An 18,935-nucleotide genomic window follows, 5' to 3' on the forward strand; every position below is an offset into this window, starting at 1 on the left:
AAACTGATGAACTGTGTGTTATTACTTGACCCCTCATCGGTCCACCGTGCACCTCACGTGTTGCCCCTGCGCTACTGGCTGGCTGCAGGTGCCCCAAGACTTTTCTCCATATTGTGTATATCCGTTTCAGCTCCATCCCATGCCCCCATCTCTGTCGTCTCCTGGGTCTGATCATATGGCTCCATGCTGTTATCTTTCTTCTTCAGAGAGGGTGCCACCTTCTGCTGACCCCATGACTCGGCCCAGCTAGTGCTGCACAATCCAGGCAGGGAATCTGGCACTGTCACCTACCTATTGCCACATCTAGTGAGTATTGTGGCTGGCGTGGTACCAGGCCCAACGTAGCACATTACGTAACACATCACATGTCACACATGGTGTATCAACATAGAACACTGTGGTTGGTAAATTTTAGGTATGTAAAGCCTGCTCCCAGGAACACCCCCAAACCAAGCTGGACTGCCCATGTACAGGTGGGGCAGTCAAGCCCAAGACAGCCTGAATTTGCTAGGACTTCCCCTGAAAAATAGGGACAGTCTTTGCAAATCCATGACTGTTGGCAAGGACAGGTGATTTCACATGTATGTAAGTCCATCTTATTTGACTTAATCTGACATGAAACATGTGCCAGCCCAGCCCCTGTCAGATCCTATACACATGTATGACACTATATAATAATGGACAGAGCATGACTGACAGCCAGAGGACGCAGTGCCCCTTTAACAGTCCAACCCAGCTGGTGATGACGTCAGTAGCCCCACCCATTCTTTCCAATGTGAGCGCAGAGAACGCCTTTCCGCGTTTCAGCCCTCATCTTCATTAGTAGCTGGTTCTCCCGGCCACACCCACGTTGTTTACTGCTGTCTCCGATTGGTCAGCTGTTGACAGGTGTGGGTGTGTCCCTGCCAGCCTTGCGCCCTAACGTCACGCCTCGCACGTAGCCTCGGAGAGCTCCGCCTCCCATCATGGCTGCGGCTCCTGTGTAGAACTGGAGCCGGGACAGGAGGGACCGCTCAGCCCTAGTTGCAGCCACAGGTGAGGGGGCGGGGAGTTCGTACAGTCTGCCAGCCCTGGTACGAGGAGCCGGGGCAGATCTCCGTGTTTGGTGCGTGTTAGCATAGTTCCCCCTCTGGTGGGGGAGGGTGACTGCCTCTGTTCTAAGGCAGGAGGCTTGATGAAAGACCTTAGTGAAGGGACGGGAATAGCCATGCTGGGTTATTTACAATCTAGGCTTTTCTATACAGTTTTGACCGCTGCCCTCTAGTGGAGGATCATTGAATGACATCTTGAATGATCCTTTATTCTATAATCTGTCTACACCAGTCGTTGAGACATCTCCCTCTGGTGGTGGGGCATAAGATATCATCTTGTATTCAGCAGTTTCCTTTCCCATAGGCGCCATCCTCTGCAACTTTATCTGCCCTCTAGTGGACGGGTAGAACATTTGTAACTTCTCTCTGCATGTTGCCTTCTGCCCTAGTTATAGACTCTCAGATCTCTGTAGAAGTGCCTGCCCCCTAGTGGAAGGTCTAAACATAATGTATTTTCTTTAGTTTACCCCCCTGGGCCTGTTGTGTTATTATAGTCCTATAATCTCTATATTGGTAGCCTCTGCTGTAGGTGCTGCTTGCCACGACCATGCCATGTGCTCGCCTCACACCCTCTCCTCCATACTATATATATATATATATATATATATATATGTGTGTCACCGCATAGCAGAGCCGACTGCTTGTGGCGTCAGTATACTCGTGATGTGGTTGATGAGCGGCACATCTTGCAATGCCATTATCTCTCATAACATGTCAGACGGTTACTGAGGCCTGTAATCAGCCCAGAACACTGCTGCACCGTCAGCCAGCCAGTGTCGTCACATCGTGTGAAGGTTAATTAGAGACATATTTCCACAGGCATTGCTGCTCAGTACAAGTGCTTCTTCAGCCGGGTGGGTTATATTAGGGGTCTGCAGCTCGTGGCTCTTCTCAGCAGTGGTACGTACGAGCTGCAGACCACTAGTGCTGGGCATACTGTAGGTGTAATGGAACATTGGGATCATAGGTTGCTGGTGTAATATTAGAATGTAACTCCTCAGGTGTGATATCCATTCAGGAAATGTACACATAAATAATGGACCTTTAGGGTATAGAATAGATGTAATAGACTGTGAGGGTATAGAATAGATGTAATAGACTGTGAGGGTATAGAATAGATGTGATAGACTAGGGGGTATAGTATAGATGGGATAGACTAGGGGGTATATAGTATAGATGGGATAGACTAGGGGGTATATAGTATAGATGGGATAGACTAGGGGGTATATAGTATAGATGGGATAGACTAGGGGGTATATAGTATAGATGGGATAGACTAGGGGGTATATAGTATAGATGGGATAGACTAGGGGGTATAGTATAGATGGGATAGACTAGGGGGTATAGTATAGATGGGATAGACTAGGGGGTATAGTATAGATGGGATAGACTAGGGGGTATATAGTATAGATATGATAGACAGGGGGTATATAGTATAGATATGATAGACAGGGGGTATATAGTATAGATATGATAGACAGGGGGTATATAGTATAGATATGATAGACAGGGGGTATATAGTATAGATATGATAGACAGGGGGTATATAGTATAGATATGATAGACAGGGGGTATATAGTATAGATATGATAGACAGGGGGTATATAGTATAGATATGATAGACAGGGGGTATATAGTACAGATATGATAGACAGGGGGTATATAGTACAGATATGATAGACAGGGGGTATATAGTACAGATATGATAGACAGGGGGTATATAGTACAGATATGATAGACAGGGGGTATATAATATAAATATATGTGTGTGTATATATATATATATATATATATATATATATATTATACTGTTGGAGTAAATTATAAATGTAATAGACTGCCCCGGGTTTATTATAGCTATAATACTATTAGATATACACTGAACAAAAATATAAACACAACACTTTCGGTTTTGCTCCCATTTTGCATGAGCTGAACTCAAAGATCTGAAACATTTTCTACATACACAAAAGACCCATTACTCTCAAATATGGTTCACAAATCTGTCTAAATCTGTGTTAGTGAGCACTTCTCATTTGCCGAGATAATCCATCCCACCTCACAGGTGTGGCCTATCAAGGTGCTGATTAGACAGCATGAATATTGCACAGGTGTGCCTTAGACTTCCCACAATAAAAGGCCACTCTGAAATGTGCAGTTTGATCACACAGCACAATGCCACAGATGTCGCAACGTTTGAGGGAGTGTGCAATTGGCATGCTGACTGCAGGAATGTCTACCAGAGCTGTTGCCCGTGCAATGAATATTCATTTCTCTACCATAAGCCGTCTCCAAAGGCATTTCAGAGAATTTGGCAGTATATCCAACTGGCCTCACAACCGCAGACCACGTGTAACCACACCAGCCCAGGACCTCTTCACCTCCATGATGGTCTGAGACCAGCCACCCGGACAGCTGCAGCAACAATCGGTTTGCATAACCAAAGAATTTCTGCACAAACGGTCAGAAACCGTCTCAGGGAAGCTCATCTGCATGCTCGCCGTCCTCATCGGAGTCTTGACCTGACTGCAGTTCGTCGTCGTTACCGACTTGAGTGGGCAAATGCTCACATTCGATGGCGTCTGGCACATTGGAGAGGCGTTCTGTTCACGGATGAGTCCCAGTTTTCACTGTTCAGGGCAGATGGCAGACAGCGTGTGTGGCGTTGTGTGGGTGAGCGGTTTGCTGACGTCAACGTTGTGGATCGAGTACGGTAGCCCATGGTGGCGGTGGGGTTATGGTATGGGCAGGCGTATGTTATGAAGAACGAACAGAGGTGCATTTTATTGATGGCATTTTGTCCATAACATACGCCTGCCCATACCATAACCCCACCGCCGCCATGGGCCAGACCCCGATGAGGACGACGAGCATGCAGATGAGCTTCCATGAGACAGTTTCTGACAGTTTGTGCAGAAATTCTTTGGTTATGCAAACCGATTGTTGCTGCAGCTGTCCGGGTGGCCGGTCTCAGATGCTCATGGAGGTGAACATGCTGGATGTGGAGGTCCTGGGCTGGTATGGTTACATGTGGTCTGCGGTTGTGAGACCGGTTGGATGTACTGCCAAATTCTCTGAAATGCCTTTGGAGACGGCTTATGGTAGAGAAATGAACATTCATTGCACGGGCAACAGCTCTGGTAGACATTCCTGCAGTCAGCATGCCAATTGCACGCTCCCTCAAATGTTGTGGCATTGTGCTGTGTGATCAAACTGCACATTTCAGAGTGGCCTTTTATTGTGGGCAGTCTAAGGCACACCTGTGCAATATTCATGCTGTCTAATCAGCACCTTGATAGGCCACACCTGTGAGGTGGGATGGATTATCTCGGCAAATGAGAAGTGCTCAGTAACACAGATTTAGACAGATTTGTGAACCATATTTGAGAGTAATGGGTCTTTTGTGTATGTAGAAAATGTTTCAGATCTTTGAGTTCAGCTCATGCAAAATGGGAGCAAAACCGAAAGTGTTGTGTTTATATTTTTGTTCTGTGTAATAGAGGGTCGGGGTACGGCGCTGATGTAATGGACTATGGGGTATAAATGATGGTATAGACATAGACTGCTGGTTGGTACCATTATTGGGGTACAGTATAGATATTGCGCACCACCATTGTGTTATATACGTACAATATGGTATTGTTCTCGGTCCGCTCTTGCGGCGCAGGTCACTGTACATGGGGCTTTGTTGTTGGAAGTAAATCCACTGCTGTGTTTTCTGCAGACAGAAGCTAAGCCCCCAGAGCCCAGTCTGACAGACCACATTATACGCTTGGCCTGCAGCCGTCCACTGAGCTGACCTCCGCCACCCTGTATAGGAGTATACACAGTATACATATGACATTACACAGCACATTCTGTTGCACCATACCCCGGCAGCTCTGCTATCAGCATCCTATAGAAGTATTAATTGCTGCGCATACCGGTGCCTGTCATTATTTATACCTGCCCCGTAAATCGGACAGATATGGCGGTTTTGACTGTTAAAGGGACATTCCACCTGCCGTTTCCTCTCTTTCCCCTGTACATTACTCCATGTTTTACTGGAAAGAGACTGATTGTGGTGTTCTTCAAGGAAATACAGGTGAAACTCGAAAAATTAGAATCTTGTGCAAAAGATCATTTATTTCAGTAATGCAACTTAAAATTAGAGTTTTGTGAAAAGGTTCAATATTCTAGGCTCAAAGGGTCACACTCTAGTCGGCTAATTAAGGCCTCATGCACACGACAGTATTTTTTCACTGTCCGCAAAACGGGGTTCCGTTGTTCCGTGATCCGTTTCCGTTTTTGTTTCCGTGTGTCTTCCTTGATTTTTGGAGGATCACCAGACATGAAAAGTGAAAAAAAAAGTCTAAGTCAAGTTTGCCATGCAAATGATAGGAAAAAAACGGACGCGGATGACAATCTTGTGTGCCTCCGCGTTTTTTCACGGTCCCATTGACTTGAATGGGTCCGCGAACCGTTTTCCGTGAAAAAAATAGGACAGGTTATATTTTTTTGACGGACTGGAAACACTGATCACGGACGCTGATGACAAACGGTGCATTTTCCGAGTTTTCAACGGACTCATTGAAAGTCAATGAGTCCGCAGAAAATCACGGCAAACGGAACAACTGACACGGAACCCAACAACGGTCGTGTGCATGAGGCCTAATCCATACCCCCTGAGCAAAGGGCACCTGAGATTGTTACTTTGGGGTTTCATAAGCTGTAAGCCATAATCATCCAAATTATAACAAATAAAGGCTGGGAATATCTCGCTTTGCATGTAATGAGTCCATCTCATATGTTAGTTTCACCTTTTAAGGCCTCATGCACACGACCGTTGTTGTGTTCCGTTCCGCAAAATGTGGTTCCGTTGTTCCGTTTCCGTGTGTCTTCCTTTATTTTTGGAGGATCACCAGACATGAAGGAAAGTAAAAAAAAAAAGTCTGAGTCAAGTTTGCCATGCAAATGATAGGAAAAAAAACGGACGCGCGGACGCAGATGACAATCTTGTGTGCCTCTGTGTTTTTTCACAGTCCCATTGACTTGAATGGGTCTGCGAACCGTTTTCCGTGAAAAAAATAGGACAGGCTATATTTTTTGGACGGACTGGAACCACGGATCACGGACGCGGATGACAAACGGTGCATTAGCCGAGTTTTCAACGGACCCATTGTAAGTCAATGGGTCTGCAGAAAATTACGAAAAACGGAACATGAGGCCTAAGTTGTATTACTGAAATAAATGAACTTTGCACGATATTCAAATTTTTCGAGTTTCACCTGTACATGTAGAAGCCCCCCTGCCCCCCATGATCACTACTTGTGTGAGCAACATCAGCTAGACTGTGAGGGTTACGGTCCCTTTAATGGAAACAATCTATTGTACTGGTGATTATATGCTGTATATAGATGTATACAGAACAGGCCTGCAGTCCATCTAGTGTAATACTGTAAAGAGGGGCGTGGGAATGCTGTAACAGGAGGGAGCGCCCAACATTTCTGGGTGCAACACATCTAGATAACTCCGTCAATGCCTGGAATGAGGGGGACGCTGCGCTTTCTTTTTTTTTTTTTTACTTTTCCCCAAACCCTGCCCCTCCCCCTTCCTAACCTAGTCCTGTACCAAGCGCCGTCCTGATAGTTTGCTGCACTGTCTGCTCTGTCTTCCTCCTATCTGTGTGCAGTTGTAACAAACACTCAGCTGTGAGAGGTATTCATGGGGAATTAAGAAGGTTCCTATTCACTGACAGCAGGCAGAAAGCGTGAAAGTGGTGAGATTTGAGTTGTCCTCAGAAGTTCCACACATGAGCTGTGTAGCGTTACTTTGTGTGTGACGCGTTTTGGGCTTGTAAATGATGCGGGCGGCCCTGGCGTGGAGGTGCCGGCCTTCCCTGTTGCCAGCCATGACTGAACTGCAGCTGCAGAAGTTGCTGAAGGTCGTGTCCTCTGCTCAGGGAGAGGACACTGAACGTCTCAGAAAATAGTTTCATGGAGAGGGGCGTGCCGAGGCCTCCTGGAGTCGGCTCCTCTTGGGTCCCAGGATCTATTGCTAGATAATGGCCCCCATTAGACAGAGCGCCTCAGTGGTCACAGTCTAATGTTGTTCTCCTGCCCTTTTTAACAGTTTGTGACTACTGCAAATGTCATATTCGGACTAGAATCTCTCTAACCCAGCTGACATTTATAACAGATCACACGCTTCCATTCCTCCTGCTGAGACTTGTGAGGGCAGAGCCTCCTGGTGCATTCCATAATCTGGGCTGTACCTTCAAATCTAGTGGTAATTAAGAAGGGGGACTCTTTATGAAGCCTGGAACTCCAGTTTTCTGCTGCAAAGAGTGGGCAATTTTTTGTAATTTTGCACCCCTCACCAATAAATGTGGTGCAAATTACAGCAAAAAACAGAGACTCAAGCAGAACAGAGTCAAATTCCACTCGTGATAAATCACCCCCCCCCCCCCCCCCCCAATTTATGAACATGTTTTAAGTTTTGATGCCAAGTCACATCAGGTTGTGTACTCCAGTCGCAACCGGAGCAGCATTTACCATTCTACTGTGTTAAGTTATATCTTGTTCTGCTATCACATCTAAAGCTGTCTCCACAATGCTGCTTGTCGCATCTAATACTCCGGTAACATCCCAAGCTGCATTCACAAGTCTGGAGTAAACTCTACATCTCCCACAATGCACCACACAGAGTAGACAGCAGTAGAAGCGAAGCGGGGAGAGGCTCAGGTTCTGCAGTTTGAAAGAAAATCTGGATTGTGTATGCAGCTCTCGATGTGACTAGAGAAATAGCCATTCAACGCTGCGTGTAACATGATGTAATGCCGCTTATTTTTGAGGTTCCTGGTGTCAGATCCTTATGAAATTTTGCATAAAAATTGATTTCCACGTCTCTTCTGATTTCAGGAGCTCTGCCGTCCCCCATACCTCTGGACAAGCTCATGGCGTCAGCGTCCTCGGTGCCTGTTGGGTTCCACTATGAAACCAAATATGTTGTGCTCAATTACTTGGGTTACCCAGTGCAGGAGGCTCCAAGGGAAGCGCCCTCTACATCTGGAGCTGGTGAGCCCTTGTCATTGCTAGTCTGCACGCCTAGCTGGGACTTGTAGTTTCTTGTAAGCACTGGGTATATTAGCATAGACTCTAAATACTGCTATTAAAGAATATTCAAAATGCTCGTTGGTGTCAGTCATCACTGCTGGTCTAGCATTCTATTTGTACACCAGGAAAATGAGCAGTAGCAACATATCAATTAAGCTGTATCATCTTGTATCTGTAATCCTGCATTCATTCTGAGGTAGGTACCCCTCTGGCAGCCTGGGTGATGGTATTTAGTGATCTGAATTATATAAGCCGTGGCGCCCCCAACCTGTGCAGTGTCTGTAGATGCAGCTTGCTGGGAATTCTCAGCGGCGGCCTCTTCTCCTCCCATGTTTTCTGCTTGGCTTCTGATGCAGTCTGACAGGCTGTCGAGGAAGATCAGACTCTCACCGGTGCACTGAACACAAGACCTGCACAATCCATTACCGAGCAGATCAGTCACCCCCTCTATCTGCATGTCTCCATGTTTAGAGCAGAAACCAATATGGCTGACCTCAATCAGGTCAGTTCACTTTCAGCACTCCTTTTTCTGGGAAGCAATTACAGATCTGTTCTTCTTGAGTTTTCTGGTTCATGAATAGAATGCAAGAACTACTTCATGGGTAGATCTGTAGAAGAAAGTAAGGGAGGAGAATGCAACAGTAGAGGTCTATGATATTATAATCCAGACTTGGTTCTCCATTACAGGCACCCGGGATGCTCCAGTCACTACGGCATTGGCCAAAGAAGAACTGGGTAAGCTTAAGTCCGAGATAGAGGAGGCGCTGAGGAGTCTGGAGGAGGAAATTTCTGCAGGTCAGTGTGAGTGTCAGTAAAGTGTGCTCTCTAGTGAATGGACAGGCTGCATTCTCAGTGATGTCATCGATGCTTTAGTGACTAGATAGGCTGCATTCTCAGTGATGTCACCACTGCTCTCTAGTGAATGGACAGGCTGCATTCTCAGTGATGTCACCACTGCTCTAGTGAATGGACAGGCTGCATTCTCAGTGATGTCATCGATGCTTTAGTGAATAGATAGGCTGCATTCTCAGTGATGTCACCACTCATCTCTAGTGAATGGATAGGCTGCATTCTCTGTGATGTCACCACTCATCTCTAGTGAATGGATAGGCTGCATTCTGAGTGATGTCACCACTGATCTCTAGTGAATGGATAGGCTGCATTCTCAGTGATGTCACCGCTGATCTCTAGTGAATGGATAGGCTGCATTCTCTGTGATGTCACCACTAATCTCTAGTGAATGGATAGGCTGCATTCTCAGTGATTTTACCTCTGATTTCTAGTGAATGGATAGGTTGCATTCTCAGTGATGTCACCACTGATTTCTAGTGAATGGATAGGTTGCATTCTCAGTGATGTTTATCTGGTTTTAGCCTTTCCTAGCACTGGGTTTGATATGCACACATCACCAGTCTTCAGTCCCGCCAGCCCAGACAGCACCATTGAGGAGTGTTTGGCTCAGCTTGCAGAGAGAATGTGTCTTGAGATCCCTGCTGCCCTGGACAAAGCCTCACAAAACCTCTTGAGTGGGTGAGTATTGCCACTTTGCTCTCTTCAGCTCTTGTGTGACAGTTTACAATTCTATACGCTGGTTGCTCCCTCTCCTGAGTGTTCTGGTCAGATGATATCAGTCTTTATACAAAAGGTGGTCGCGCTGCCAGGTATACGTCTCAATTCACAAGCTCGAGAGAAGCGGCAATCTTCTGTGACACAACACAACACGCTTGAGTCCCGCTGGATAGTAGCCTTTCCTCAAAGCAACCTTCCTACGGAATCAAAGTTTCGGGTACATAGTGAAGGGCCGCAAAGTCGAGTTAACAAAACTCTTATTATACTCACAATAAAATCGTGAAAAACACGCCTTATAATAATCATAAAATCAGGTCCATCAATCACACTGCCCGACCTAGGTTTTGCTGCTAAGGCTTCCTCAGGGGCGAACATAACACCCTCCTCAACACACTTCATTTATATAGGGTTAATCTGCAATCTTCCCCCTCCCCTTTCTTTGCAGAAACACCCACCCTATAAAATACACTCCTTTTTTTTTCATATTCCATTGCACATGTTACATACTCTTCCTTAGGACCACAAATATTCATAAGAATATACATAAATAATAATGTATATAAAACATATAAACATATACAATTCATATCCGGTATCAGAGCTCAATACATTCTGGTCAGATGAGGAAATTAGATGGAACCATGTTTTGTGTACAGCACTGCGGAATAGTTTAGTGCAGTTGCATGCCTTCAATGGAGATATGCAACTGCTACGGGGCCCAGCACTGAACGGAATTTTCTAAGGGGAGCTCAGAGGAAACCGGTGATTACAATAACTGCATACATTTCTATGCACTGAGCTCCCCCTACTGGTGGCTGCAGGCAGCCAGCTTTGTAATAGAAGGGAAGCAGGAGATTGATCTGAGTATGTAATACCAGTTGTCTGGTGTAAATATATTAAGAAATATGGTGGTCAGAATAAGCTCCATGTTTATGACGCCCCTGTTTCACTTTTTGTGACATAGAAGTTGGATAAAGTGAGGCAAGGTGTGACTTTATTAAAATGTATAGTAAATTCATCAGCAATCTGTGGTGTTGCCCTCTGTACTCAGCATTGCATGGGAGTGATTGATGCGTGGGTATTCCATAACTGGGTATGGCAGGGGGGCCTGCTTTGGCACCATATAAGTAATATAATAATTTTAGTTCATTGTCACAGGAGCCTGACTTATGAGTTATTCAAGAAGGAATCAGATGACGCGGCTTTACAGACCACTGGCTGGAATAAGGTGAGCAATGTGTCTGTACCCACTCCTGTAATGTAATTGTGCTTGGGGCAGGTTTGCGGTACCAGCTGCATTGCCTCCTTTGCCTCAAGCACATAACTTTACACTATGAATTAATTACATGTCATTTCAAGATTTAGAGCTAACAATGAACCTGTAGATTTGGAGCAACTCGACCACCAATATGTCCTTTTGTAACTGGGGTTTAGTGTTTCAAACCTGCCCATATCAAAATTGTCTATTTCTGTTTAGTACAAGAAGTTATAACTTGGCGAAAAGGAGTCCAGCACCCGGCATATACAATTTGCAGAGGAAGCTGAGGACAGTACACTGTTCTGTTGTCCTCTTTTCTTATATTTGCTGGGTGAAGGTTCACACTGGCGTTTCTGGGTCCGCTTGTGAGATCCGTTTCAGGGCTCTCACAAGTGGCCTAAAATGGATCAGTTCAGCCCCAATGCATTCTGAATGGATAAGGATGCGTTCAGAATGCATCAATTTGGCTGCGTTTGGTCTTTGTTCCGCTTTTTAGGCGGACACTAAAACGCAGCTTGCAGCGTTTTGGCATTCCGCCTGATGATGCGGAGCCAAACGGATCAGTCCTGACTTGCAATGTAAGTCAATGGGGACGGATCCGTTTTCACTGACACAATATGGTGCAATTGAAAACGGATCCGTCCCCCATTGACTTTCAATGTAAGTCAAGACAGATCCGTTTTGACTTAGACTTTTTTTTTTTTTATGAATAATGCAAACGTATCCATTATGAACGGATACAAGCGTTTGCATTATCTTGCATTATCGGTGCGGATCCGTCTGTGCAGATACAAGATGGATCCGCACTGAACGCAGATGTGAAAGTAGCCTAACATTGGCTGTCACATAGCTTCTCCAAGGGTGAATCTTCCTCTTTATGCAGTAATACACCTCTGCTGTCATATCACTGCATGACCAGGCAGAATTGCTTTTGAGGGGTCTTCAGCTGTCAGGGCATGCTGAGAGTTGTAGTTCCACAATTGCTGGTGTGTGTGTATAGGAGGTTAATGATCACTTTACTTTCTCCAGTTAGCCAGTTACAATATAGCTGCTTCTCTATTCTGATTCTTTACACAATTAGTTTCCTGCAGAACCAAAAAATTATATAGTATTTCCTCATCTTGCAGGTACTGGTACCTCTTGTCCTCCTGCAGCGCCTCCTGTGGGAGCAGACAAGACGTGGCAATTGTCAACTAGACAATCTCGTACAACTTGGGGTCTCTTATCTGGAGGACATGTGCGCAGACTTCATCATCCAGCAAGGAGGATGGGTATGAATGCAGGATTTATTAGTGAAACGTTGTAAAGACATTTATCCTGATTATTTTTTGCAGCAACTACTATAATGTTGTCCCCTATGTACAAGAATATACCAATTATAATACTGCCCCCTGTGTACAAGAATATAGATACTATGATGCTGCTCCCTTTGTACAAGAATATAACTACTATAGCACTGCCTTCTATGTAGAAAAATATAACTACTATAATACTGCCTCCTATGTACAAGAATATAACTACTATAATACTGCCTCCTATGTACAAGAATATAACTACTATAATACTGCCTCCTATGTACAAGAATATAACTACTATAATACTGCCTCCTATGTACAAGAATACAACTACTATAATACTGCCTCCTATGTACAAGAATACAACTACTATAATACTGCCTCCTATGTACAAGAATACAACTACTATAATACTGCCTCCTATGTACAAGAATACAACTACTATAATACTGCCTCCTATGTACAAGAATACAACTACTATAATACTGCCTCCTATGTACAAGAATACAACTACTATAATACTGCCTCCTATGTACAAGAATACAACTACTATAATACTGCCTCCTATGTACAAGAATACAACTACTATAATACTGCCTCCTATGTACAAGAATACAACTACTATAATACTGCCTCCTACGTACAAGAATACAACTACTATAATACTGCCTCCTATGTACAAGAATACAACTACTATAATACTGCCTCCTATGTACAAGAATACAACTACTATAATACTGCCTCCTATGTACAAGAATACAACTACTATAATACTGCCTCCTATGTACAAGAATACAACTACTATAATACTGCCTCCTATGTACAAGAATACAACTACTATAATACTGCCTCCTATGTACAAGAATACAACTACTATAATACTGCCTCCTATGTACAAGAATACAACTACTATAATACTGCCTCCTATGTACAAGAATACAACTACTATAATACTGCCTCCTACGTACAAGAATACAACTACTATAATACTGCCTCCTACGTACAAGAATACAACTACTAAAATACTGCCTCCTACGTACAAGAATACAACTACTATAATACTGCCTCCTACGTACAAGAATACAACTACTATAATACTGCCTCCTACGTACAAGAATACAACTACTATAATACTGCCTCCTACGTACAAGAATACAACTACTATAATACTGCCTCCTAGGTACAAGGATACAACTACTATAATACTGCCTCCTAGGTACAAGGATACAACTACTATAATACTGCCTCCTAGGTACAAGGATACAACTACTATAATACTGTTACTTATGTACAAGAAAGTAACTATCATATTGCCCTTATATACAAAACTATAAACTCCCCCATGTATAAGAATATAACTACTAAAAAAACTGTCTCATATGTATAAGGATAGAATACTGCCTCCTATACAACAGAAAGGAACTACTATAATACGGCCTCTTATGTACAAGAATATAACTACTATAATACTGCTTCCTATGTACAAGAATATAACTACTATAATACTGCCTCCTATGTACAAGAATATAACTACTGTGTTCAATATTATACCTGCTATAATAATGCCTCCTACGTACCAGTATTTAACTACTATAATACTATTGCTATGTGCAAGAATATAACTACTATAATACTATTGCTATGTGCAAGAATATAATTACCGTATTTTCCCCTTTATAAGGCCTCTTTCACATGACCGTTTTTTTTCCGTTTCCGTTCTTCCGTTCCGTTCAAAGATAGAACATGTCCTATTATTGCCTAAAAATAACGTTCCGTAGCTCCATTGAAGTCAATAGGTCCGCAAAAAAAACAACGGAACACATACAGAAATACATTATGCCCAGCCCAATTTTTTCTATGTAATTACTGTATATGCCATACAGAAAAACTAAACGGAACTATGGATTTGTGAAAAACGGACTGCAAAACACTGAAAAAGCCATACGGTCATGTGAAAGAGGCCTAAGACTCCCCCCCCCCCCCCCCCCCCCCCCCCCCCCAAAAGTGGTGGGGAAATGGACGTGCATCTTATAAAGCGAATACAGCGGTATTACATGGCCGGCACATCGTAGGCTGTGCTGTGCTGTATTGGCGTAGCGGCCTGCGATGTACCAGTGACATGTAAACAGGGCATTATCAGGGTAGTAGCGGGTAAGAGCAGCCATCACATAAAGAGTGTATACAGCAGCCCCTAGCAGTGCTGCTTTGCTAAACTTGAAGTAATCACTTCTCTGTAAGCAGTACTCGCCATGCACGCAGCAGGCGGGCCGGCAGCGCACATCACTCTCTGTCACACTCTGGCCCCGCCCACTTCATTAATGAGACTGAGAGTGATGTGCGCTGCCGGCCTGCCTGCTGCGTGCATGGCGAGTACTGCTTACAGATAAGTGATTACTTCAAGTTTAGCAAAGCAGCACTGCTAGGGGCTGCTGTATACACTTTTTATGTGATGGCTGCTATGACTAGGGCCCCTCATAACACTGTCCTCCCCAGATTTCCCCCCTCATAACACTGTCCTCCCCAGATTTCCCCCCTCATAACACTGTCCTCCCCAGATTTCCCCCCTCATAACACTGTCCTCCCCAGATTTCCCCCCTCATAACACTGTCCTCCCCAGATTTCCCCCCTCATAACACTGTCCTCCCCAGATTTCCCCCCTCATAACACTGTCCTCCCCAGATTTCCCCCCTCATAACACTGTCCTCCCCAGATTTCCCCCCTCATAACACTGTCCTCCCCAGATTTCCCCCCTCATAACACTGTCCTCCCCAGATTTCCCCCCTCATAACACTGTCCTCCCCAGATTTCCCCCCTCATAACACTGTCCTCCCCAGATTTCCCCCCTCATAACACTGTCCTCCCCAGATTTCCCCCCTCATAACACTGTCCTCCCCAGATTTCCCCCCTCATAACACTGTCCTCCCCAGATTTCCCATTAGTTCAAAACTCACCAAAAGCAGACCATTTAGTTCAAAATATTTTATTTTCAAAATTTCCTGCTAAAAAAATCTAGGTGTGTCTTATAAAGCGAAAAATACGGTACTATAATACTACCTCCTATGTACAAGAATAGAACTACTATAATACCGCCTCCTGTGTATAAGAATATAACTACTATAACACTGCCTCCTATGTACAAGAATATAACTACTATAACACTGCCTCCTATGTACAAGAATATAACTACTATAACACTGCCTCCTATATACAAGAATATAACTACTATAATACTGCCTCCTATGTACAAGAATATAACTACTATAATACTGCCTCCTATGTACAAGAATATAACTACTATAACACTGCCTCCTATGTACAAGAATATAACTACTATAATACTGCCTCCTATGTACAAGAATATAACTACTATAATACTGCCTCCTATGTACAAGAATAGAACTACTATAATACTGCCTCCTATGTACAAGAATAGAACTACTATAATACTGCCTCCTATGTACAAGAATAGAACTACTATAACACTGCCTCCTATGTACAAGAATAGAACTACTATAACACTGCCTCCTATGTACAAGAATATAACTACTATAATACTGCCTCCTATGTACAAGAATATAACTACTATAATACTGCCCCCTATGTACAATAATATAACTACCGGTAATATAATACTGCTCTCTATGTACAAGAATATAACTACTATAATACTGCCTCCTATGTACAAGAATATAACTACTATAATACTGCTTCTATGTACAAGAATATAACTACTATAATACTGCCCCCTATGTACAAGAATATAGCTACTATAATGCTGTCTCCTATTTACAAGAATATAACTACTATAATACTTCCTCCTATATACAAGAATATAACTACTATAATACTACAGTGAATAGATTTGTTCCTTTTCATCTCTGGGAGGTGAGATTTTGGACAGTGATTTCTTGAGTCTTCTGGTCAGTTCTACATTGTTGCCTTTGCGCTCAGTACCTGCTGGCCCTCCACAGAGAGGTGTCTTTCCCTTGGATGTGCCAGCCTCCTTAGTGCCCTCCATATCACCATGTCGCTGAGCCACAAAATCAGTCTCTGCGTTCATACCCAGGATTATAGGACGTGGCCGTCCAGCTGGATATAAGGTAAATTCTCCCCGGCTAAAGCCTCGGCGGACAGTCATTTCCTGATGGATTATAAGAGCCTTTCGTTGCTCCCTGTGCAGATGTCAGACACGTGAGGATCTCCAGCGCTCTCAGGGTGACCTCCTTTTGCTTTAAATCTCCAGTCCATTAACCACATTCCTCATTTGTTCTTTTTTGGCCATTTTCCTCTGTTTTCCGTAGTTCAACCACCTTTTTAAATCTGCAAGCACGGGTTCAGATATACCGTACGAAGGCAGTGGTTCCTTTTTTGGCAGGTGTTCTGGGACTGGACACATCTGTGGGTATAAGAATCTAGACGGTGAAGCAATGTTGGGGTGGGCACAAGGGCACTGCTTTTATTATACAGCTGCTTGCACTATTAGGAGACCTTGAAGTAGTCACGCTCTGCACGTGTTCTTGCAGATATCGTGTAAATATACCAGCTGCTTTTCATTGCAGTTGGGGGACACTTAGAGACCCCAGTCCACCACGAACCACGCAGCTGAATGAAAGGAGTGTTATAACAGGTGTGGCTGATATCAGTCACATATGATATAAATGTCTCTGGGGGTCCTCAGCTCTGGAGGTGTGACATAAAGTAGTGATCATGGGGGTCAGGGACGTTCACTTTTCCCATTGTAGAGCACTGCATTCACCTGTCTTACAGTCAGCGTCTCCCAGATTGCTTGCAGTCAGCCACATGATCCCTGTGACCAGACCTTTTATTTCACAATCTATTGATCCACAGTCTGTTTACTCTCCCCGCTCGCTCTCGCTTTCTTGTTTCCCAGCATCGCTTTGGCATCACGTTGCCATTTGCCCTGCAGCTGAGTCAAAGCCTAAACAAAACTGGGTCGCTGCGCGCTCCCTCCCTCTGGTGTGTGTGTGTGTGTCATGCGCGCGCGCCCCTCGTCACTGCTCCCAGCGCAGATGTTACAGTCTCTTCACTGGAAATCTGCAGCTCTTCAGCCGTCTCGCCGGGTAAGACAGTCACTTATGTGGCTCCTCTTCTATAATTTGGCAGCGGGGTTCTGCTTGAAGTCTGCAGTATTTTAACCCTTAGATTACATATGACCCTTTTTTTTTTTTTTGGTATTATTAATGTGAGAATAGGGAGTAGTGACATTTGGGTAGTGTCCAGCAGTATTTATCATAGATCGCTTTTGTCCTTTAAAGGGCAATCACTAGTTACCTTTTTTGCATCATTCTGGTTCTTACGGTGTCTCGGAGAACTTTGCAATGTCCCTGCTTTTCTTGCCAGCGTTTTTGGCACCGCCTGAGTTAATACGGAGCGCATTCCTTACAGAGGCTGTTAATGTAAACGGCTTGAATTCAGCTCTGAAGCTCTGACTGTAGAGTAAAACCTGACAGGGATATGAAGTGACCCCTAACATAAGGGCTAGGGAACACTAGGGGGAAATTTTTTGAGCCCCCACAGACACAGCTGTGTCCTCCCACCAATACAGGGGCTGCAGGGAATGGAGAGGACCTATAGCTTTGTTCATCCTGGGCCTGCTGATTCATGAATAGAATGGACACAGGCTAAAGTCCTGCTGGTGGAAGCCAATACACTCAGATGCCAGATTAATGGAATTTTGTAGTATCTGTGACATTACTCATTTGGGACCAGGGGGTTGACATTGAATGACCAGCTCATTATGCCCCTTAATGATTGCTGGGTGGTCTTGTCTGGTTGCCGGTTCTTAATGGAATCCTCTCCCAGACACCCTTCCCCGCTCATTGTATTGGGTTCTGTCAGCTCCACTTCTTCTGCTCCGTTAGCCCCGACTTTCTCACACCCATTTTCCGGGTGCAGATGCTCAGTCCTTGGTTAACCCCTTCATCTTATTTTAAACTCTACCTTACTGGAAATCCTTTTGCCTTACATCTACTGCTCAGTGGAGGAGATTTTTCAAAACTGCTGTAAAGGAAAACTGGCTTAGGTGCCCATAGCAACCAATCAGATTCCACCTTTCATTTTTCACAACTCCTTTGGAACATGAAAGGTGGAATCTGATTGGTTGCTATGGGCAACTAAGCCAGTTTTCCTTTACACCAGTTTTGATAAATCTCCTCCACTGTCTTATACTCCAATCACCTCCAAAGCTGCATTTACGATACTTCTAGCTGCCAGGACAACGGAAGATACCCCCTCACAGTGTAGCTCTGATGAATTGCATTCTGTCAGGTGACTGCTGGTGCACTGCATAACCCACAATGCCCACTTGTCACATATGCTGTAAACGTCAGTGCCCCTTTAAGTTGCTGTTACAATATGAAATATCTATTGTGATGTGGGGAGTCCCGGGGCAGCAACACATTGATCTTTCAGTTCCCATCTTGTTGTTAATTGCTCTAACTTGTCTCTAATGTGGTTTTATTAAGGGGAGCCAAGAGCAGCGATGTCCCTGGCTTAGATGATGTGATCTAAATGGAGACATGATCTCATTGTATTGTCATTGTGATCGGATGGCCACTGTGGGACGCTTGTCCCCCCCGCACCCCTGCCATGTGACCATCAAGTCCCA

The 18,935-nt window shown here is 44.3% G+C and overlaps 1 protein-coding gene across 4 annotated transcripts in view; it reads left to right on the forward strand.

Annotated features, from left to right (window-relative positions):
- The first annotated feature begins 899 nt into the window (after positions 1-899).
- BCL2L13 (BCL2 like 13) overlaps positions 900-18,935 on the forward strand; it is a 30,844-nt gene continuing 12,808 nt past the window's right edge. The window contains exons 1-6 of one of the 4 annotated variants that reach the window (XM_040436814.1): positions 900-1,035; positions 7,991-8,146; positions 8,873-8,986; positions 9,559-9,715; positions 10,913-10,982; positions 12,140-12,283. In XM_040436814.1, the coding sequence (XP_040292748.1) occupies positions 8,026-8,146; positions 8,873-8,986; positions 9,559-9,715; positions 10,913-10,982; positions 12,140-12,283 (606 nt within the window). In that variant the 5' untranslated portion in view covers positions 900-1,035; positions 7,991-8,025. Of the gene's footprint in view, positions 1,106-7,990; positions 8,147-8,872; positions 8,987-9,558; positions 9,716-10,912; positions 10,983-12,139; positions 12,284-18,935 lie in introns of all 4 variants that reach the window. The other 3 variants (XM_040436822.1, XM_040436831.1, XM_040436815.1) reach the window with 3 other exon arrangements.

This window comes from Bufo bufo, chromosome 1 (genome assembly GCF_905171765.1).
Source record: "Bufo bufo chromosome 1, aBufBuf1.1, whole genome shotgun sequence".
NCBI classification, from domain to species: domain Eukaryota; kingdom Metazoa; phylum Chordata; class Amphibia; order Anura; family Bufonidae; genus Bufo; species Bufo bufo.